Source organism: Rhinopithecus bieti, unplaced genomic scaffold, assembly GCF_001698545.2.
Source record: "Rhinopithecus bieti isolate Rb0 unplaced genomic scaffold, ASM169854v2 scaffold_1304, whole genome shotgun sequence".
NCBI classification, from domain to species: domain Eukaryota; kingdom Metazoa; phylum Chordata; class Mammalia; order Primates; family Cercopithecidae; genus Rhinopithecus; species Rhinopithecus bieti.
The window spans coordinates 392780-416336 of record NW_016803307.1 but is presented as its reverse complement, the minus strand read 5'-3'; the positions used below and the strand labels follow the sequence as shown (position 1 = coordinate 416336).

The 23557-nt window shown below is 38.3% G+C and overlaps 1 protein-coding gene across 3 annotated transcripts in view; it reads left to right on the top strand.

Annotated features, from left to right (window-relative positions):
• The window catches only part of LRRC1 (leucine rich repeat containing 1), a 130294-nt gene that overhangs the window by 92242 nt on the left and 14495 nt on the right, over window positions 1-23557 (top strand). For 2 of the 3 annotated variants that reach the window (XM_017872884.1, XM_017872902.1), the window contains exons 5-10: window positions 10243-10299; window positions 10576-10639; window positions 11032-11106; window positions 13475-13619; window positions 16476-16594; window positions 18217-18300. In XM_017872884.1, the coding sequence (XP_017728373.1) occupies window positions 10243-10299; window positions 10576-10639; window positions 11032-11106; window positions 13475-13619; window positions 16476-16594; window positions 18217-18300 (544 nt within the window). The remainder of the gene's footprint in view (window positions 1-10242; window positions 10300-10575; window positions 10640-11031; window positions 11107-13474; window positions 13620-16475; window positions 16595-18216; window positions 18301-23557) is intronic. The other variant, XM_017872892.1, reaches the window with a different exon arrangement.

Genomic DNA, 23557 nt, shown 5'->3' with positions numbered 1-23557 from the left:
TTATTCCAGTTCAGGTGAATGTTAAAATTTTTTACCTGCCTTGTCTCTTTCCAAACTGGCTACGGTGTTTCATTTAATGATTGAAATGTTACCTCTTTCATCATGCCTTCCCCAATGATTGACAGGCGAAATAGATCCCAGACTTGCAGGTTCCCTGACCCACGTCATACTCCCCACACAATAAGTATTTTAGTCCTTTGTCTTTACACAGAAGTGTAGTTGTTCATTGCTTAATTGTGTGTATATAACTGGTATATGTACTTGGATCACCTTGTACTCTGATACTACAGGGACCTTGGTTTTACAGCTCTGTTTGTGTCTGTACCTACCCTGGCATTGTTCTCACATACTAAACAAATACACGTGACAAGGTGCAGAGTATTGCCTCCTTTATTCCACTTGCTTCCAACATCACATCATAGGCAGTCATGTTCAGATTCTGGAAGATTTATGCTAGGATCACTTTAGCCTATTCCTGTATTGTCACTTTTTTGGCCTAATGCAGTTGTACTCAATTTCTAGAAAAAGTCGTTTAAAAGAAGCAACTATTTAAAAAACAGCTTCTGTTGCTGTGAAACCTTCCAAGAAAAAATAATTATTGTCTATTAATATTGCTTAATATCTCTGATATAAGGAGCTATTAGGGAGAAAATAAATTATTTTAAGGAAACAAATGCTTTACCAAAAGAACTGGTAACCTTCTTCCTTTTCATAATATTCCTTTTAATAAACATTTCTAACATTTATTTTCCTGCCTTTGTTGCCCATAGGCTTAGAGCTAATTCTGATAATCAATGAGAACAGCTGTGTTCCTTTTTGTGCGATAAAGGGAGAGGTGATGCTGACAGTCTCAGTGGGGTATGGACTCTTTGAGATGCATACACTGTCTCATGACACCCTTCCTCTTGAGGCTGGCTTTACCCATCCTGAGCTTTATCAGCTTCCTCTGTGAAATGGAGATAAGTGATCTGCCCAGGTGTGCATTGCTGGTGGGTGGTAGAGCTGGCATTTGAACTTAGTTTCTTCCTTGAAGATAGTGCATTTTCTTTACTGCATGCTTCTCATAATGAACACATTAGTGTCTCCCCTCTTTCATGGCCCTAATGTTGTTTCATGAACCTTTTTGCATATTTGCAATTTTAAAAGACTTACTTAAATCCCCTTTAGAAAAAGTTGGGGCATAATTAAGTGAATGACTTTCTGTGTCACTGCAGATGCTGGTTGGCACGGGATAGCACGCAGTGGGGTCTTACTCAGTCGAGTTCCAAGTCTTGGATGGGCTTTCAGAAAACTATCTGAATAAAAAAAATTGATATTTTAGATATGCCCTTAAAAACAGTGCCTAGCGAATAATGGCTTTTACTTTACTATCACTAAAACACTTGTAAGATTCCACTGGTAAGGCCAGGAAGGATAATTTTATTTTAAGGAGTTTTGAAATGTTGGTACAATGTGTGAATATATTTGTCTTCCAAAATACTGAAAATATTTTTCTTGGGATCAGTTGTATCAGTTTGTACTCAAGCCACACACTTTGTGTTTACTTTTAAAAAATGAGTTACAGTTCAGATGACATGATCTTATATAGAAACAATCCTAAGAAATCTGTAAAAATTATTAGAGCTAATAAATTAATTCAGGAAGATAGCAGGATACAAGATTACAAAACAAAATCAGTTATATTTTTATATATCAACATTAAATAATTATATTTACAAAACACTAAAAAGTATAAAATACTCAGGATAAATTTAACAGAAGAAATGTAGGACATATCCATGCAATGTATAAAACATCACTGAAAGAATTAAAGAAGACTAAATAAGTGGTAAGATAATGTGTGTTCATGGGTTGATACTTAATATTGTCAAGATAGCAGTACTCTACAAGTCTGTCTACCGACTCATCGTAAGCCCCATCAGAATCCTTACATATATCGTCAATTGATTTTGACAGAGGTATCAAAACAATTCATTGGAGAAAGAATAGTCTTTTTAACAAATGTTGTTGGGAAAAGTGACTATGAACATACAAAAGAATGAAGTTATACTCCTACCTCACACCAGACACAAAAACTAAATCAAATCAGAGATCTGAATATAAGAGCTAAAACTGTAAAAGTCCTCGCCGGGTGTGGTGGCTTATGCCTGTAATCCCAGCACGTTGGGAGGCTGAGGCGGGCAGATCACGAGGTCAGGAGATCGAGACCATCCTGACTAACACGGTGAAACACCGTCTCTACTAAAAATACAAAAAATTAGCCAGGCGTGGTGGTGGGTGCCTGTAGTCCCAGCTACTCAGGAGGCTGAGGCAGGAGAATGGCGTGAACCCAGGAGGCGGAGCTTGCAGTGAGCTGAGATCACGCCACTGCACTCTAGTCTGACTGACAGAGCGAGACTCCGTCTCAAAAAAAAAAAAAAAAAAAAAACCTGTAAAAGTCTTATAAGAAAACGGGGTAAATATTTGTGACATTGGATTAGGCAATGGTTTCTTAGCTATGACACCAAAGTCTGTGTAACAAAAGAAAAAATGGATAAATTGGATTGCATCAAAATTTAAAACTTGTGTGCATCAAAGAATACTATCATGAAAGTGAAAAGACAACCCACAGAATGGGAGAAAATATTTGCAAATCATATACCTTATCAGAGTCTAGTTACCAGAATATATTTAGATCTCTTACAACTTCGTAATAAAAGAACCAACTCAATTAAAAATGGGAAAGGATTTGAATAGGCATTTCTTCAGAGAAGATATACAAATAGCCAATAAGCATATGAAAAGATGTTTAACAGCATCAATCATCAGGAAAATGCAAGTCAAAACCACAATGAGATTCTACTTTATACCCTCTAGGATGATTATAATTAAAAAGATAAATGCTAACAAGTGTTATTGAGGATGCAGAGAAATTGAAACCCTCATATGTTGTTGATGGGAGTGTAGAATGGTTTTTAGCCCCTTTGTAAAACAGTTTGGGGAGGTTCTCCTTAAAATTGAACATAGTTGGCCGGGCGCGGTGGCTCACACCTGTAATCCCAGCACTTTGGGAGGCCGAGGCGGGCAGATCACGAGGTCAGGAGATCCAGACCATCCTGGCTAACCCGGTGAAACCCCGTCTTTACTAAAAATACGAATAACTAGCCGGGTGTGGTGGCGGTGCCTGTAGTCCCAGCTACTCGGGAGGCTGAGGCAGGAGAATGGCGGGAACCCGGGAGGCGGAGCTTGCAGTGAGCGGAGATCGCGCCACTCACTCCAGCCTGGGCGACAGAGCAAGACACTGTCTCAAAAAAAAAAAAAAAAAAAAAAAAAAAATTGAACATAGTTACCGTGTGACCCAGAAATTCCATTCCTAGCTATGTATACTCAAAAGAATTGGAAACCTAGGAGGGTTATTGTTGGCATATAATAACAAAGGTAGAAACAACTGAAATTTTCATCAGTGGGTAAGTGGACAAACAAAATGTGGCATATGTGTACAATGAAATAGTATTCCTGGATGAACTTTGAAAACATGTTAAGTAAAAGAAGCCAGACACAAACAATCACATATTCTATGACTCACTTTTCACAAAATGCATACTGTAGTCAAATCCATAGAGACAGAAATTAAATTATTGGTTGTTGGGGGTTGTGGGGTGGAGGAAGATGATAAAGAATGACTTCTAATGAGTATGGATTTTCTTTTCAGTATGATGAAAATTTTCTGGATTAGATAGTGGTGATGTTTATATACCTTCTGAATAAATATATTAAAGACCACCGAACTGTACACTTTCAAAGGTGAATTTCATAGTTTGTGAATTATATCTCAGTAAAAAGAATGGACCTTAGGCAAATTTGAAGCTGAGTACTGCTGAAGGGTGATGTTATACCTGGGAAACCGACCTCGTTTATTTTTACAGGAAATGCTCTGTAATGTAACCTTACAAGTAGTGTGCTAAGATCATTTTGTTTAGTTACTTGCACGTGGTGATCAGGCAAGTACACATAGCCAGAGTCTCCAAAATGCTCAAGTGATGCAGAGAGAGAGTGGAGGTCGAGAGGACATAAAAACTCCAGTGGCAACTGATGGAAAATTCTGAAAATCTGGGAAGCCTATGATGGTGTCTGAGAGCATGCTGCTTTGTCTTTAGTTGACATGCCCTTCCATGAGATTCCATATCCTTTACCATTAAAGAAACGAATACCCTCAAATATGTCAGCCTAAATATCTCTACTCCCTATTTAACTGAATTGTCTTCTCCAAAAATAGCATTCTTAGAGGAGAAGTAATATATGTAATGAAATAGTCCAGTACCCGAAACAGTTATTCAGTCACTAAATGGTCATTATCAATAGACATTTAATTATTCCAAGTTGCTGATAGAAGTAGAACGAGTAGGCCCTAGGTTCTCTGGCAGATTGAACTAGAGCGTGTGGGTCTGATTTTATGTCTGCTGAGTCTGCTGCCCTTGGGAATGGTGACCTTAATTTGAGTGAGCTTGAACTAAGTGAGCTGTGTGGCCAACACTCACAAGGCCTAGTGCTAGACAGCTTACCTATATCATAAGTGCATGCTGCCTAAAAGGAGTAAATCCTTTTTTTGAAAACTATTACCATATTTAATGTTCTTTTTTGAGGTCTGAGAATTACTATAAAATATTTATTATTTCAAAACAAAATAAAGATATTTTTTAAAAGTTTTCTAGAGCAAAGCCACCATAAGAAAATTTGTAATCAGAGGTTTCTTGAATACTAATTTGATGTTGAAACAGTGGAAATATTACGAATGTATAAGCAACTCCCCATTCCCCATTAATAGTTTTCCCAATCAAATAATGTTGCGCTAAGTAGTTGTTGTTTTAGATATTAATGGTTTTATAGTGAACTGCCACTTGTTTGTTTGGTCTACCTTAATGTGTTTTACTCTTTGTTTTCTTAATGATTTTGGCCGCTAAAATGGAAAAAAAAAATAACTCAAGTGGGTTAAAAAGGGATTTGCAAACATAGTGGAGAACAGATGTAAATTCCTTAAAGTAACCATTCATCCAGTCACTGAAATAGAATCCTAAAAATACAGTTGGCCTACATTCTGACTTACAAAAGAGTGCGACTTTTGTCCCTGCTATTATGAACAGTGTAAAACATTAAGAATTAGTGTGCTGAGAAGAAATACTTCATGCACTCTTTTTCTGCAGGAGCTTGTTAGGTGTGTTCCCCTGCCCCCCAACTTCCTTTGTTGGTAAAAATGGTAGGGATTGACAGGGAGGATAGAAAGTCATGTTTTTTTTGGTAGGAGGAGGGAGAAGAGGTCATTCCAGCAGTATTATGTAGAAATTAATTTGTCAGAAATTAAAATTGAAGGATGAAATGTTTTGTTAATAGGGTTCTAGTTAAAACAATTAAGGTATCCATAGACAGTAAGATACTGTGCAATTGTTGACAAAATACTGGTATGTACAAATAAAAGTGAGACCAGAAAATCTCGTAAGTGAGGAAAGCAAAGTGCCAGATATATGTAGAATGCTACCTTTCTTGTAAAAAAAAAAAAAAAAAGGAAAAGAGGGAGAGAGACTATACACATTCACACCTAAAGATTAAAGAAAGCCCCACATGAACACATGAATCCATACAAAATTTTTAAGGTAATTTCCTCTGAAAATGTTTGGTGTTGGAAAGCTGGATTGATGGGGGAAAAGAAGGAACTCTTTACTGAATATATTGTAAATATATATAAATTGGCCAGGCATGATGGCTCATGCCTCTAATCCCAGCACTTTGGGCAGGTCTAGGTAGGCGGATCACCTGAGGTCAGGCGTTCGAGACCAGCCAGGCCAACCGTCTGGTCTGGTGAAACTCCATCTCTATTAAAAATATAAAAATTAGCCAGGTGTGGTGGTGCATGCCTGTAGTCCCAGCTACTTGGGAGGTAGGAACAGGAGAATCGCTTGAACCCAGGAGACAGAGGTTGCAGTGAGCCAAGATCACACCACTGCACTCTAGCCTGGGTGACAGAGTGAGATTCTGTCTCAAAAAAAAAAAAAATATATATATATATACACACACACATATATATATAAAATTAAATATAAAATATATATATACATGTATATATATACACACACACATAAGAATAAATATGTATATCCATAAATATGTTATTACCTATTTGCAAAATTGACATACCAACTCAAGAGTGAGAGGCAGCACAACATAGTGGTTAAGAATGCAGATTCCCTGGTGAATCCTGGCATTTCTACTTGCCAATTTTGTGAGACCTTGTTCAAGCTTCCTCTCTGTGCCTCAGTTTTCTCATCTGATAAGTTAATTCTCATAAAGAAGTTATAACAAAATTTGTCATATAATAGGTTGCCAGTATTAGTAGTAGAACTATTAAAGTGTTAAATTTTTAAAATCACATTTGTAAAAGTATTAGAAATGCCTGATTCTTTCTTGTATCTCTGTAATACCATGTTTAACTGAAATAGCAGATGAAGGCCTGTGGAGTTTGGGTCTCCCTCTCTCTCTCTCGACCTTCTGATTAAGAGCTTGGGCTCTTCAGTACACAGGATGAGGTTCAGATCCCACTCCCGAAGCTGCTCAGGAGCATGTTCCTTTTGGGGTGCTATAAGAGATGTGAAGATATTTGAATTCAATGGGTTGCTCTGATGGGACAGGGACTTGATTGAAGATATTGTATTCTGAAAGACCAGAAAAGGAGATTATTCATTCATTCACTTTTGTGTTAATGTCTCTGTTCCAATTCTGCATTTAGGCTGGTTCAGTTTTATGTCAGCTCTGTTACTACAATCATCTGGAGAACCATGTTCTGGAGTGGGCTGGTTGGGTTCTGCATTTTGGTGAAGGACTGTCCAAGGCAAGCTACTGATGTGAACCAAACCCATAGTTTCATTCTAGAATCACTTAGTGATACTTGGAACTGAGAATGATTTGTCCAGATTATGCTGTGAGGTTTGGGCTCATACAGGAGGTAGGAGTCTGTAGTCAAAACCTTTGTTTGCTTTCTGTTTCTTCCAGTCCAGCTATGGACAATGTTTGATGAGTTAAAAATTGGCCAATGCCAGATGTGGGGCCTATCCTTCAAGGATTTTTTTAGTAGTGGAGATGACTTCTGTAATTAGTAGCATCTTGTAGCAATCGTTCTGAAGACGCTGACTCAAGGCACACACATTTGTAAGGTACCCAGCTGCACTTAGGGATAAAGGGTGTCTTAAGGAAATAAGGCAAGAAACTGGCTCTGTTAACTTGAAGGGAAAATGTATTATGCTCTAATTGCCATAATAGATATGATTATATTTATTTTAGGGAAAATCGTGATTCAGCAGTAAACACCTCAGGCAAGCAAACCTAGCTAGTTAGTGAGGGACAAGTGGGATTCAAGCCTGGGCCCCAGGCCTCTCAGATTCCATGTGCTCTTTTTAGAGTGGCTTTCATCAGTGGGTCTATAGAATCTGATGATAATATCCAAGTTTATTTTAAATAGTTTAAAATAATTGGGGAAGTATTACCTCAGAATATAAGGATATTATTTTATATACAGGTTGAGCACTCCAAATCCAAAAATCTGAAATCTGAAATGCCCCCAAATCTGAAACTTTATGAGTGCCGAGCATTTGCTCAAAGGAAATACTCATTGGAGCATTTTGGATTTCAGATTAAGTATATCACAAATACTCCAAAATCCAAAATTTGAAACACTAACAGTTCCAAGCATTTCAGATAAGGGATACTTAGCCTGTACTTTAATTTTACTTTTGAAATATTATAAAATATGATATTTTTGGCTGTTGATGTATCACCCATACATCCACATTTTATTTACTTCCCCCAAACAGTAGAAACTAAGAGGTTTTGTAGCCAGAACTTTTTTACTTAGCAGGATATTATATCTGGGTGTTAGCATGATGGGGGGTAGGAACTAGGGCATTTCAGCAGCATTTTTGCTCAAGTGTCGTTTGCTTATAGTAACTGTGGCCTGTGCCATTTGCTCTCAAGACAAAATTTAAAGATAATTTTAAAATGTGTATCACATTCTTAAAATAAAATCAAACAGCAAAAATTCCAGTGTCTCTTGGTGTGTTTAAGAAGGTAAGACTTAAGTATATACCTAAAACTGAGAGGTGTTTTTAAAATTTAAATGAGAGAGTTCTGAAGAACAGAGACACCTGGAGATGCCTCAGTCAGTGAGGGTGAGGGCAGAAGCTTTGGCATTTGGCCAGGGTCGAATAGTGGTTTTGCCTATTTCTAACAAGTGGGCCTCACACAAAACCTCATGGTCCTAATCGTGCCATGGTAGCATCATCAACTTGCTGGGTCATTACTAACCAGAAGACATGGCTCATGGAAGGCGCCCTGCACAGCTCCTTCTGCCTTAGCAGGCAGGGTTCTCCCTGTTGGCTGTGGTCTGTTTCAGGAAGGAGATGCTGAGACCATGGCTGTGGAAACTTGGCACAACACTCAGCATGAGGCTGTGTGAAACTGGTGCTTTCAATGATGCCCAGTGAATCAAGTTTTTGATGCAAAGAAGGACATTTTCCTTCTTTCATTAGTGGGTCTCCTTGGTTTGTTAAAATAGGTATGAAAGTAATGGATACCGAATAGATAAAATGACAATCCTAACATTGGTTTTTAAAATTTAAATGTGAAAATAGCCGAGGAATTACTGTCTTCTTAATGAAAGTGGTTAGGCGTTACATGGAAATTTAAAACTGAAAACAAAGCCCTTTGTTTTTAAATTTTTACTTTTCAAATATAAATTATTATTTACGAAATTGTAAAAATATTGGAGAAAAGGAGATACTGAGTGGGGTGTACCTCTCATCCTCCTCCGCTTCCCTTTGTTGTTTCTTCTACGTAAACACTTCGTCAAGAGAAAGTAGAACTAGAGAACTACAAGTCCGCATCGAGTTACATTTGATTTGAAGGATGCGAGTGTTAATTTCATGGTGACATATTAGCAGGGAGTTTGTTTTTAAAAAATAAATTGAAAGTTTTGTTCTTGCTTTAAGTATGAAAATTATTTGGTTTTGTAAAATTGGAGAAGATGCAGGATTTGTACATTTCATAGTACAGTTAAAATATATTTTTCTGGCAAACGGGTTTTAAGCATGTATGTACACTGTTCATTTAAATTTACATTTCTGGATGTTATAAAACCAGCCTTGTTTGTACACTTGATTCTGGCTTTTTTGTTGGAAGGAGGGAGAATGGAGGATTAAGGCAGATTAGAGTGTTGGGATAATGTCTGACTTTTTGTGTTCTGTGCGCTCAGAAATGAAATTCCTCCATATCTGGATGTTACTATGGTGATATTAGCAAAATGTGACTTTTTGGTTGGTATAGTTACTACAGTGCTTGTAGGGGCCATATACTGAGTCACTGATTTCTTGAATCAATATGTTTTGCCAGTGCTGACACAACTTCATGAGGGTTTCTGGTGATGCAGAATTGCCACTGCCTGTCAAGATTTGTCCCATCTGTCAAACATCTGTCCCATTCCACTGTGCTCCTAATAGACTGGATTACACCCGAGAGGCTGGAGAATCAGATGAAGAGAGCCTCATGCTAGGGTTTAATAAGAATAAAAGCAACAATATTATAGCTACCATTTATTAAATCAGTCTGTGTTCCAGGCACTGTGCAAGATGCATTATGACATTATCCTGAATGTATTTAAATGGAAGTTACTTCCTAAGCTCAGCTGCCGCTTGCTGTATGAATTTATGATCTTAAGTAGATGAACTTGGACTCTCTGGACTGAGATGCCCCCTACTTTAAAACAGGGATGATCTATCACTGATACTGGGAACAAGAGCTCTGAGCTCTGCAAGATTAAAGGTGCTACTGTTTTTATGGTAACAGTGCATTTTTGGCATTTGAAAGTCTAGATGCCCACATTCGGCTTCTGTCTCAGCCCTGAGAATGGTTGTGTTTTATTGGCTGATGAGTTATTTCCACATATCACATATACAAGGTATTTGAATGAAGGTGCTTTGTAGTCATGACACACTACTCTTTTATTAATTATTAATATCTTAAGATTACAATTTGAGAGGTCGAGATGGTATTGTTTTTAATGGCTGTGGGTGGTGGTGGTGATAGATATTTTTACCCTGGGAAGTGACCTACTAGGTTTTATTAAGTGTTGCAATTTGTCCAGTATGTGTATGGGGGAGGGGAGGTAGGAAGAATCTCAGGAATTTCTCTTAAATACTTTTTTTTCCTTCTGTTCATTTCTAGTCTTTATAACCTGGCTTCACTGGAACTGAGAGAGAATCTTCTTACATATCTTCCTGAGTGAGTCTTTAGGGAAAATAAGAGGAGATTTTGTGCAGAATGAATTTAAGTATTTAAAAAAAAACAGGACTACAGTATTACGTCAAAAGATTTGTGTGTTTTGGGAAGTTTGGGGGATGCCAACCGGCCTTTTCTTAACAGTCCTTCCTGTGCAATATTTTCTACCATAGAAATCAAATTGGACCTTATTTTTGAAGCTACTCCAAGTGAGGGATGCTATGTTGCTCGGCATTTCTAAGTATTCTCTAAGTGCACTTTGTTTATTTTTTAAAATAGCTCTCTTACCCAGCTTCGGAGACTAGAAGAACTTGATTTAGGAAACAATGAAATATATAACTTGGTAAGTCCGTATTAGAGATTTGAATTTAACTTGGTTTTTAGTTATGATTGCACAGTATTTGAGGGAGTTCTATGGGGATCTTTACGAAGCCAGTATTTCCATAGATGTAGCTTGGGAACACTAGAGAACCAGCTTCATTTCACACAAGTTAGGAATTATGATTCATGGGTGCGGGAGGTCAGGACTAGAGATGATGGACATAGGTGGAAACAACTGGCATTCTTGGGGAAAGTTTGGGCACTTTGGGGAAAGGGACTTGATGTTAAGAGAAGTACCAGTGAACATCTGCTAAGGTACCCAGTTGTTAACAGATGAATTCAGATTCTTTCTTTCTTCAGGGAAGACTGAAAATTGAATCTTTGTTACCATACCTTTTTTTTCTTTTGATTTAGCCAGAATCAATCGGAGCCCTCTTACATCTAAAAGATCTCTGGTTGGATGGAAATCAGCTGTCAGAATTACCTCAGGTAAGTGGTAATTTCAGTGTCTCCCCAGAATGTAAAACAGCAACAATAAGCTTTGTGTATTTCCTGCCGCCACATAAGGTTTGCTATAAAAGGATCTTGAAAACCAAAAACATTGATTGAAAAAGCACATTTGGGAAAACATATTGAGCATGCATCATTCTCCATTGCCGTATGAAAACTGAAAACCTCAACCCACCATTTGTAAATGTAGTAAATATTTCCTTTAGTTTGTGAAATCTGTATTTTATTGTGTCCTTGCTACCCATATAGCTTACTTCAAGCCCAGCAGATTAGTAAATTGCCAGGACCCATGATTCTGATGGTGTACCTTTCTGCCACTCCGTGATGTGCCAAGTGCTTTTGGGATAATTTGACCATGTTTTGCCCCATAATAGTTCATGTAAAAGCAATGTTAAATGCTTTTATTTCATATTTTTCCAAATGTTTCTTATGGTTTAGCTGGCATGTCGTAGTGTTCAGGCCTTTCCTACTGTTCCCAAGTGGAAGAACTATGTGCCAAATGAAGTGGAGTCTTGTGTAGACTTCTGAGCACATAGTCATCTTGTGGAGTCCTAGCAGACAGGTCTACATTCTGAGACAGAAACTGAGAAACCTAACAAAAACCAACAGGCATTTTCCTCTTGTATTTTTTTTTCCAACTATTTCTGAATTTTATTCTTTCGTGTCTCTCATAGCCAGTTTTTCGTGTGACCAGTTGTAAAGGGCTCTGTACTTTCAGTGGGGAATGCCATATCAATGCAGGGAACCCTAATGCTAGAAGAAAGCACTTCGGTAAATTTTTAATTGTTATAGCACTGAAGTTACCATGATGTCATCTAATGACTAATGGAAGTAAGGAACTAATTTAAGTCTGTTTATGAGATCTTGGCTACAACTGGGGAAAGGAGACAGATTAGCAACTCTTGTGGGTAGAGTTCGATTAGTACTTAGATTTTTCTAGGAAATATGTGGGAAATCCTGGTTGGCAAAATGCTAGTTACTTTAGAAGTCAAAGGACGGGAGAAAAATATCATGACATTATCAGGAAAGTAATAAAATATCTGTGGGACATAAAGGGGAAAGGAAAGAGTTGCGAATGTTCAGATGTGTGTAAATGACTGTGCAGAGTGTGATATTCTAAATACAAAGAAATTAAAATTGCAATGATTGTGCTGTAAATGGTTATTTAAAAATTTCATTTGCTCCTATAGAATAAATTTGTGTTAAATCAGCATTAAACACACAAAAAAAGTCTCAAATAATTTGAATGATTTTTCTTATTTTCAATGATGATGGAAAGAGAAGGATAAAAAGGCATTGTTAAAAGGAGTTAATGAAGAGTAGAACAACTTCAGGGATCTGGCCTGAAATTAGTAGAAATCTAGTCTAGTTTCCTTTAGACAGGAAATACAGGGACAGGATCATAAGGCAATATCAGGTGGATGATAAGCTGGAAAGAATAGATCAGACCAAATTAAATGTAGATGGAGAAATTTGTACTTATGTAGACATCAGGGAGCCACAAGATGTTTTTTGAATAGAAGGTCCTCCAGTTATGGGACGAGAACTGGCTGTGTTTCAGGAAGGAAATGAGGAAACACAGTTTATGGAATGGTCTCAGGAATGGGGAGTTAAGACTAGAGCCCAAGAGGCAGAACTGACAGTCAAGGTAAGGGAGTAATGAGGGTAAGATTTAATATTGGGAAGTGGAATGGAAAAGTGGAGGCAGTGATAAGAGAGAAAGCTTGCACTTTGGGAATGGAAAGAAAGGTAGGTCTTGAATAGAATGTTAGACTCATGGAAGTACTTTACCTTATCCTGGTAGACTGTTTTCACTAAAGGCAGTATGCTGCTTTTAATATTAAAGGTACAGATAGATCCATATGTTTTGCTGGGGAGCAATTGCATTGATGTTTGTGCTAACAGGTGCTACGTGTCATGGAAGAAAATACAAAGTAGGTAGGTTCTTACCAGAGGAAATCCCAGGGTCACCCTACCGTGTAAGCTGCTTAGATCAGTTCCAAACTTGAAAAGCTAAATTCTAGCCTCCTCTTTCTTTTATGATTGTGTGACCTTGTATTCGTTTGTTCTCCTGTATCTTTACCTATTAAGTGGGAATGATTCCTTGCCTGCCTGAAAGGTGGAGGGCTTTTTGTCCCTCCCAGCTCTGTGTCTGTGAGTCATACAGCTTCCCACTTTCATTGGAAGGGGATCTAGGAATTTGCCCCTGCCTTCAGATTTGGATTCATGCTAAAGATAACATCCTTAGGACCGCCCTGGGATTTAATTGTGAAAAATCACTGGAACAAATGCCTCTGCACTGTGGCAGGTTTAAGTGTGCGTTTATTTTTCCATGTCATTGTTATAGGAAATAGGAAATCTGAAGAACCTGCTGTGCTTAGATGTCTCTGAAAACAGGTTGGAAAGACTTCCTGAAGAAATCAGTGGCCTGACTTCATTAACAGATTTAGTCATTTCCCAGAACTTATTAGAAACTATTCCGGATGGCATTGGTAAGCATTGGAAATCACTAACTGCTAAAGATACTGCCTGCCATCGTCTTGAGCATTTGGAGCACACTTTGATCCTCTGGTCACCACTTTCAGATGCTGAGAATGTGGCTCCTTAAAGTCTCCTTGCTGTTTGTTTTTAAAGAAGGAAAGCAAAGAGCATTTATTACAGCAGAAGTTTCTCTATATGCAGATGTTTCTGTTATCCTGGGTTGGTATCTACCTGCTTAAAAGTAACTGCTGTCATTACTCTATATGCAGATGTTTCTGTCATCCTGGGTTGGTATCTACCTACTTAAAAGTAACTGCTGTCATTGCTTTTAAGCATTGATTCATCTCTACTTCATCTATGTCTTCTCCCAATGATTTCATGAGGGATTACCCCAAATAATAAAATGTATTTAAGGCATATGAGCAGTCACTAAGAAATTTCTAATTTGGCATCCTAATAGTTTATTTTTATTTTAATTAATTAATTAATTAATTAATTAATGTTTTTAAGATGGAGTCTCGCTCTGTCATCCAGGCTGCAGTGCAGTGGCGCGATCTCAGCTCACTGCAAGCTCTGGCTCCCGGGTTCATGCCATTCTCCTGCCTCAGCCTCCCGAGTAGCTGGGACTACAGGCACCTGCCACCACGCCCGGCTAATCTTTTTTGTATTTATTAGTAGAGACGAGTTTTCACTGTTAGCCAGGATGATCTCGATCTCCTGACCTTGTGATCCACCTGCCTCAGCCTTCCAAAGTGTTGGGATTACAGACGTGAGCCACCGTGCCCAGCCAGCATCCTAATAGTTTATGAGAAAATAACTGACTTATTCCATGACCTCAGGGAGGTGCTGGAAGAGTGGCATAACTGAATTGAGCCTTTGTTTAGTACATCGATAATCCTTTAATCATTCTGTGCTATTTTCTTTAAAAACAATCAATCCAGACATTTTCTTTACTATGAAGGAACTTAGTCCAGTGTGAGAAATTAAATGGAGAGAAGGTATAAACAGATACGGACTTGGGAGCTCCATCATAGCAAAGCCACTTTGAAGTTGAAAGAAACTGTATTTAACCATGGAGTTATCATAGGATTGCTGTCTTTAATTTTATTCAGAACATCAAGGAAGCTTCTGAAAGGTTTTCAATAGTTGGAGAACTTGTATGGCAGAGGACCACTCCCTCCATGGTATGTGGTCAAGGTGAAAATTTCAGTAGAAATTCAGACATTGTGTTTTGGTTAAACCCGGCTGGAAAATCAATAGGGATTTTGACTGTATGCAGAGATGTTCACTGAGAATCGTTTATGGCATCTGAAAAGAGTTGTAGAGACTGGGCGTGTTTTGTTGCTTGGAATGGGAAGCAGCAGAAAGCATGAGAGGATGACTTCAAACGTTTAAAGGACTGTCTTTCAAAGAAAGAGATGTATTACAGCTTTCTGATCAAATGAGCAAAATGAAAGGATTGTGAAGCTCAATTTCATTTAAGAGCTTTAAAAAGCAAAGATGGCTGGGAATGGCTCACACCTGTAATCCTAGCACTTTGGGAGGCCAAGAGTTTAAGACCAGCTTGGGCATCATAGTGAGACTTCCTGTCTACAAAAAATAAAAATATTAGCCAAGTGGGTTGGCACACGCCTGTAGTCCTAGCTACTCAGAAGCCTGAAGGGGAAGGATTGCTTGAGTCCAGGAGTATGAGTTTGGGGCTGCAGTGAACCATGATTGTACCACTGTACTCCAGCCTGGGCAATAGAGTGAGGCCCTGTCTCTTAAAAAAGAAAGAAAAAAAAAAAAAAAAGGGAAGATATGTTACCAATTAGTTTGGGCTGCTTAGTGAAGAAATGAGTACCTTGTCACTAGCAGTATTCAAGGGGAGGCTAGAAGACTAGTTGCCAGGGGACTTCTCTGTTGGGGTGAGATGTTTCAGTGCTTGGCTGTGCTATTCAGCATACTCTGCAGAAAATGCTAGTGGGTCTCCTGACAGTGAAGGCAGGTGGAAACCCTCCAACGACATTGTTAGGCTATTGACTATGCTAAACGAAGAGCTTAAGAATTGGTTAGTTCTCCTATCTTGCCCTGTGGCTGCACATGAGGCAGGATACACCTTTCGATATTTTTCTTTCTCTAGCTTTATGACTGCGTTAGAATAGAGGCTGTTTTCTGATGTAGTGGGGAAAGTGTCAACGTGTTAGCCACTTGGTAGAGAATGAAGGGCGCCTGCTCTGTAAGCTTAATCCCATGACTTGTTGAAGTGAGAATCTGAATGACTTTGCTAGTGGCTAGTGGGGACTCTGAGGAGGCTGCAGTAAGACTTGTTCTTCTTTCCCATGAACAGTGGATATCACCAGGATGTCCAGTCTTCCTGGCCTGAGTGAAATAGACTCCGTCCTTAATATGGCTTTCCTGAGGTTACCGCTTTATTCTGGACCTATAGAAATACCACGCTGTAGGGCTCTTCACTGAGTCATTTTCATTCATAGGTGATTTAATAAACTATTTTGTTGTTGTTGTTTATTGTAAGGATAATTCTTGGAGTAAAACGAAAGTCTCCTCTGTGCATGAAACACCTCCATGGAGACAGAAAGCTGTTTTGTTTTTCTGTAAATTTCTTGGCTTTGATGCGATGTTTTTATGTTTTTTAAAATGTTTTGTTTCTAATTGCCAACCGTTTTTGATGTTCTAAACAAATTATTTTAACTCCCAACCTTCATGGTCTAAAGGATAGAGTTTCATTATGTGAAAAGCTAGATGAGGAAAAAATAAGTAACTATTTGAAACAAAAAGAACAGCAGATAGGAAATTCCAAGCAGTGATTACGAAAATAATTGTAACTAATGAATTTGATAATAATAATACTAATGATGCTTTTACAGGAAAACTAAAGAAGCTGTCAATCTTGAAGGTGGATCAGAATAGACTCACACAGTTGCCTGAAGCAGTTGGGGATTGTGAAAGTCTCACTGAGTTAGTTCTTACAGAAAATCAGCTCCTGGTAAGTGTGGTTTGCACATATATCATAAAGACTTACTAGGGTAGATTCTACTTATTTGTAATTTGAGTGGACTAAATGGAAATTTCTTCATATTATATCCCAGAAGGGTCTTACAAAGCAAATGCATGACCTAAAGATCAGTTTTTAATCTGCTTAAGCAAAGAAAGTAGTGCTTCGGTTTCCCTGTTGAGCCTGTGTCCCATTTGTGGTGCTTTGAATATAGGGACTGAACAAATGCCTCACAGATGTCTCCAGTGAGGTGTGGGGATAAGCTACCCTCAATGGATGTGTTGATGCCCCAGGTGTGGTGCCCAGAGACCACCACTGGGAATATTCATCAGGATTCCTCTGGCCTCTCCTTAGGTTCTTTGAGCAAATGGGAAGAACAGGAGAGAAGAGAAAAGAGATGAACATTGTCCAGGAAAAGCCTTGGCAGGATGGGGGCTGGGAAATGCTCTTGATCAGGGAGCCATAGGATGGTATCTAATGGGCTCTGGTTAAGGCAGCTTCTTATTAGAACTTTGGGGTAGAGGAGGGGTTCCTCCACCTGGACCAGGCTTCCACCAGACAAGGGCAGGGGTTATGCGTGCACCCCCTGGTAAAGGGTGGGTGGGCAGGCAGGGTGGCAGCAGATCTCAGTTGTCTTTTCCTGTCCTGCTTCCCCCTCTGCTTTTGTCAGTCCTTCAGTTGTCACTTCTTCTTCTTCCCCCCTATTTTAGTTGTCATATAGCCACTCTGTTTTCTTCAGTTTACTCTCCTACTTTTCTCTTTTCTTTTCTCCATCTTCATTTTGTCACTTTATTTTTTTTTACTCTCTTTTCCCTTTTCCTTTTCCCTTTTCTCCTTTATCTATAAATAGAGTAAGTAATGTTCTTTAGGTAGAAAGAGCAAAAAGGACAGCAAGAAAGGATGGAGTGCACAGACATGGGTGGGGAGCCCAGTAGCCCTCCCCTCAGACAGCTCAAGCAGCCAGCCTCTGGCAGGTGTGGTGAGAGTTACCAAATCTTCCAGTCCTGCTTTGTGATTTTAGGCTTACAAATAGTAATCATAACAACTGTAAAAATAATGTTCACCCCTGGATTGCACTGGAGTGTTGAAGACTCCCGTGTGGGTGCCAGCCTGGTTCTGGTAGAGCTCTGCTCCCCACTCCAGGATGCTTACCTTTCTCCCATCCCCATAGCCCTCGCCTTCCCCTGCCCATGTGGCACCCTGCTCCGGGTGCTGGTTCCCTGCCTCAGTGCTCTGGCTTCCACAGACATCTAAGCCACTGTCCCAGTGTGGTCCTTGAAGGTGCAGGCAGGGTGGGAATGAATCTTGAGGGTGCAAATTCTCACTCACTTGAGTTGAACAGCATTTATTTCCCTTTACAAGATGTTTCCCTGTTCCCAGGTCTCCACTTTTGACTTCATTCCTTTAAAACAGACTTACCATTTCAACAAAATTTCAAAATACTTAATGTCACACCCCCTAAGTGAACATTATAAATATCTAATATTCAGCAAAAACTATTGTTTCTGTTGCTGGATGAGATTATATTCTTTAGGTCCTTCCAGAGATCTTATTTACTGTGAGCCGTGTTAAAAATATGTGTTACATTAATAATGAAATTGTTATTTTAACAGACCCTACCTAAAAGCATTGGAAAACTAAAGAAGTTGAGCAACTTGAATGCAGACAGAAATAAATTAGTGTCCTTACCAAAAGAGGTATGTGCTTTTAGAGAAATCATGTGATCATAATTATGAAGAAATAATCACAATACATAAGGGATCAAAAATGTCAAATGCTTTGAAGACACATGTGTTGCTTTTAAAGGTGTGAACTCCAGTCTGTGAGTATAGAGCCGACTGGAGGAATTATGTCAAAGAATGGTCATCAGTAACATTAAGGAGAGTTGGGAAAGGTGAATTTATAGGATTTTAAATGGGAGAAAGAAAGAGATTGACATTTTGGGTTTGACATACAGAGAATGGTGACACCATTGGCAGAAATGGATTGTTTGGGAGTTTGGCAGACGAAGTGGACGACTTTAGCTTTGATTTTTTAATTTAATGTGGAATTAAGCTCTATCCCATAAGCAATTGGAATTATAAAAATTGATCTCGATGCAACCATATTTCTGGGCAGAGATTTACATTGGGCTATGCTCATGTCTTGGATGAGTTTGAACAAACTCTTCACAAAGGCATACACGTAGAGGAAGGTGAATAGGAAGCTAAAGCCAGCTTCCTAGGATTTTTTTTTTTTTTTTTTTTGGTCAGTGGTCTAAGCACAAGAAAACGAGACTCCACCGTCTGTTGTGGAGAGTAGCTGTGTAGACTTAGAGGCATTTAAATTCTGGCAAGGGAGGTGGAAATGCTGACAATGAGGAGGAAGCTTATAGTGGATCAAACAAGGAGGTGTCTAGTGTGTTGTTTAAAAAGAAGGCTTACAATTAGCCAGGCATGGTGGTGGGAGCCTGTAGTCCCACCTACTCGGGAGGCTGCGATTGCAGTGAGCTGAGATCATGCCACTGCACTCCAGCCCAGGTGACAGAGTGAGACTCTATCTCAAAAACAAAAAAAGAAAAGAAAAGAAAAAGAAGACGACTTACTTTCTATTGGGTACTAGAAGAGCTTGGTTGGAGAAGGATAATACTGAACTTGATTTTTTTATTAGCAATAAAGCTTAAAACTAGCTGTTGATGAGCCTTCTCCTTTGCTGGGTCCTTATCTAGAAGGGTATGGTATTTCCTTGTATGATATGATCACTGGCCAGGTGTAGTTTGCTTCATATTTCTGTTTTGACTTTTTCTAACATCTATTTTGGAGTAATTTCAAAGCTGCCATCCAGCCAATCAGAACATGTGGCATTCTTATTTTCCTAGGGCCACATCTCAAGGTATCTGAACTTCCTCTTTCCTTTCCTCATCTTGGTGTTTGGCCCACAGTGTCCCAGTCTTCTCCCTGGGTAAGGTGGCCAGCATTTCTAAATGGAGACATGAGAATATTTACTATAAACATCATATTCTGAAACATCCATTGTATGAACACTGGCATCTAAGTAAACTGTTTCCGGCTGAAAGACTTAAGTCTGTTTCTCAGCTAAGCTGGGACACAACTAAGAGATTCCACTAATTAGAAAAGTTGGGTTCTAGTTTCTAAGCAATAAACCAAAATACAGAACTAATATTCTGAACAGTTAAATTTACTCTTGCTGGATAGTGGCAGATGGATAGTAGATTGGACATATAAACACACATACAGATGTAGAAAAGATTTCTTTCTTTCTTTTTTAATACCAGGTAACTGTACTAGATGCTTTCAAGTATTTGTTGTACTTGTTGAATCCTTACAACAGCTTTTGCAGTCATGATGATTTCCTCATTTTATGAGTGAGGAAACTGAGGCAAGTAAGTTCTTTTTCTTACTTGGGCTCACACAGCTGGGAGTTGGTAGAACCTGACTCCAAAGATGAATCTCTCAATAAACACATGACCACTTAGGTAATGCAGGCTCAGCCCAACCTTTCCATCTGTGACTTTGAGGTAGGGCAAGCCCCTGATTTGTTAAGGAAAGGCCAAAGTATCTTTAGTTTGGACACTAAAGAAAGTTAATTCATTTTAGGTGTACTTTCAAGGCAGATCATGAGGAGAGCACTTTTAGGTGTAATGTTAATTCCCAGCAAGTTTCACCACCCATCCCCAGCTTCCCTGATCCCCTGACTGTCTTTCACAAGATTACGTTCTAAACAAGAACCTTTTGGAAATTTACTTTCATAAAACTTTCACCATCATTTCAGCATCAGTCCTCTTTTCGCTTTAAAAGAATGAAACACACTCAAGTGTTTCTGCCTAGAGTTATATCTAATCCATGCTATGTGTTCACTAAACTTACTAGAACAGTTTTTCATGATGTGAAAAGTGAAAATATCATGAAAATATTTCTAACTTCAAAGCATTTTAGTCATATTTTGTCCATTTTTCTGAGAAATTATGATTGGTCTTCTGGCATCTGGCATTTTAGAAAGAAGTAGTCTGTGCCTTTCCCTTCAGCTGTCTGATAAAGCAGAGAATGTTTAGGTTTTTAGGAATTGGATCTTTTCTAGATCACCTCCTACTCACACACACTCAGCTCCCAGAGTAGGAAATGTGCTGAGAACATGTCTCCAACTCTCCCACGGATCACAGTTTGCTGCCCAGCAGAAATGGTTGAGTGCTTGCCTCTGACCACTGGGGCTGAGCAGCCAAATCACCGAGAGCCTCCTGATCTCTCATGCATCACGTTGGCCCAGGCAGCACCTTCATGTCATGAGTCTCTGTGCAGTGAGCGTGGTAGGACCTGTGACTGTGTGTATGTTAGCTCTTCCTCCAAGCTTGATGCCATTTGATCAAATCTTGCATTTTCCTGATTGGATTCTTCCAAAAATGTATTGCTTTCTCTTAACAGTTAAGTTGCATACATGACATATCTAAACTGAAAGACTGACCAATTCAATTCATATGCCAAAAACCCATAGTAGTATTAATTGCCATTGGTCCGGTATGCTGTGTAGTTCTTCCTGTATTTTGTCCTTTAAAAAAAAAAATTGATAGTATTGTGTGTTGCCAGTTTTAGGGCACAGCTCCTTAATCTGTAGCAGCATTTATTTGCATTTTTTCCCCAAATGGTTGAGGGGAAAATGTTTGTACTGTGTGGGTCACAATAATGGATTCTGTTTGTGTTTTGTGGTGTTATTTGTAGTAAACATTTGCAAATCAATGAATGTCTTTTGTTTTCTTAATTGTTAGCTGCTTGGAAATTTAGAAAAGTCAGGTAAACTTGTTATCTTGTAAGTATTGTTCAGACCACAGTTGCATCTCTAACTTCCATTCTGCTTCTTAAATGCATGAAGATTCAAATCGGCTGACTGCTTTGTATGCTCTTCATTATAAAATATTGGACATTTTCCTCTAAATTCAGTTTTTTGTTTTTTTATGACTGCATGGCCTGGAACCTTATTTTGTTATATGTTTTTCATGTTTGTTCAGATTATTCACTCTCAAAAGAATGCTTTTCTGTGAGTTACATTTTAAGTTACTCAGAAATCCTGAAAGGCATCATTTGGCAGCTCATCTGTTTTCACTAAATTGTAAGTTTGTTGGCACAAATCTGTCTCTAATGGAAAGGCTAGATTTGCTTTATTTGCTACACCTGGCATGCCTCTGATTTTTCAAGTCACTTATTTGTGTCTTTTATTTTTCATCCTGTTGCTTAAGTATATATACTTCTGGGAAAAGGAGATTTCTTAAAAACTCATAGTGTTGGTGGAGAGGAGAGTTAAGGAACATACTGTGCAGTAGAATGATTGATTTATGGATAGATGGAGTTGGTGGTATATGTGTGAGCATGAGTATGATGAACAAGAGCCAGACCATAAGAATTTTTGGCTAGAAGAAATTGAGCTTATATCCAAGTTTAGAGTCCTTTTTTCTTTTTGTCTCCATTAAGTCCAAATGAAAGTGACGCCAACTAAGCCACACTTATACCCAGTGAGATGAGGCAAGATAGCATTTGCAGATCATTCATCAAAGCTTTTTTTAATCAGACAACCTGTAAATATTAATTACCCATGAATATTACTATGATGCTCAGAAATGCCTGTGGTGATAGAATATTCATTTTGTGGATAGTTTTCTGCCTTCTTATTACAATTTAAAATTATTTCAGTATGTCTCCATTATATTCTAAAATGAATTATTGACTAAAGACATAATATAGAATATAAAAATATTAGCTAAAATATAGTTGACCATCAGATTTCAAGATGGAGAAGTCATTCCTAAACTTGAAATAAGTCATTAAAAAATAGTTGATGGATTTGTCTACAGGAAAATTCAATTTCTGATCTTCAAGAAGGTAAAGACAGCCTTTACTTTCTTGAAAGGGGGCAGGGAGACATTTAAAGTATCTTAAATGAGAGATCTGTCTTTACTCTATTAGAAGTTCTTTTACACCAATGAGGAAAAGATGTGTTTACTATAGAGAAGTAGACAAAAACAAAGAAACTTCCACAAAAACCAGCAAGTGATTCACAGAGGAACAAATAGAAATGGCAACTAATGTGAAACAATTTCAGCCTCATCAGTATTCACAAAGTAATTAATAATACCAAATTTTGGCAAGGGTGGAGGGAAGTATATATTATCATGTAAATATAAATTATTATGACTTTCTGGAAGAGAATGTGATAATAGTAAAAACTTTAGAAATGTGTATACCCTTTGATTCTGCAAGTCCACGTCCAGGAAAACATTTATGGATATACACTAAGAATGATGCACAAGAACATTTCTCACATTATGCATAGGAGTAGCCTACATGTTCCAGGCACCATGCCAAGTGTCCATAGTCAGCTAACATGTGCCAGGCACAGTGCCCAAGGGCTTTTGCATTTATTCTTATCTAATTATCACAATAGTTCTATGAGGTGTAGGTAAATTGTTATCAATGTCCAACAGATTGTGAAACTAAGACTGAGAGAGGTTAAGTAACTTCTCCAGAATCACACAGCAAAGAAGTGGCAGACCTAACTAGCATTGTCTACCCTGGACAGTTTCTTAAATAATCTGTGATACATCCATAGAAGGAAATAACTATGTGGTCCATAAAAGTCCTCTTAGAAACATTGTTAAAGTGTATATGTAGAATCACAAATGTATGGCAGTACTGGAAGATCGTACCTCATAACGTTAATACTGATTATCCCTTTGTGGTAAGATTTGATTTTTTTTTTTTCATTGTGGTTTCCTGTGCATGGATGTATGGTTTTTATTTTTCTAATCGATGTAAGATACTTTTTTATAATCAGAAAAAAAAAATTCCGTAGCTCTTAGTGGATATTTTGATGTCAGTGGCCCCAGAATTCAGGGAATCCCAAAGCCACATGATTTCCAAAAATATTTATGAAGTAGGGAACATTTGAATAATATGCCATAGATGATGG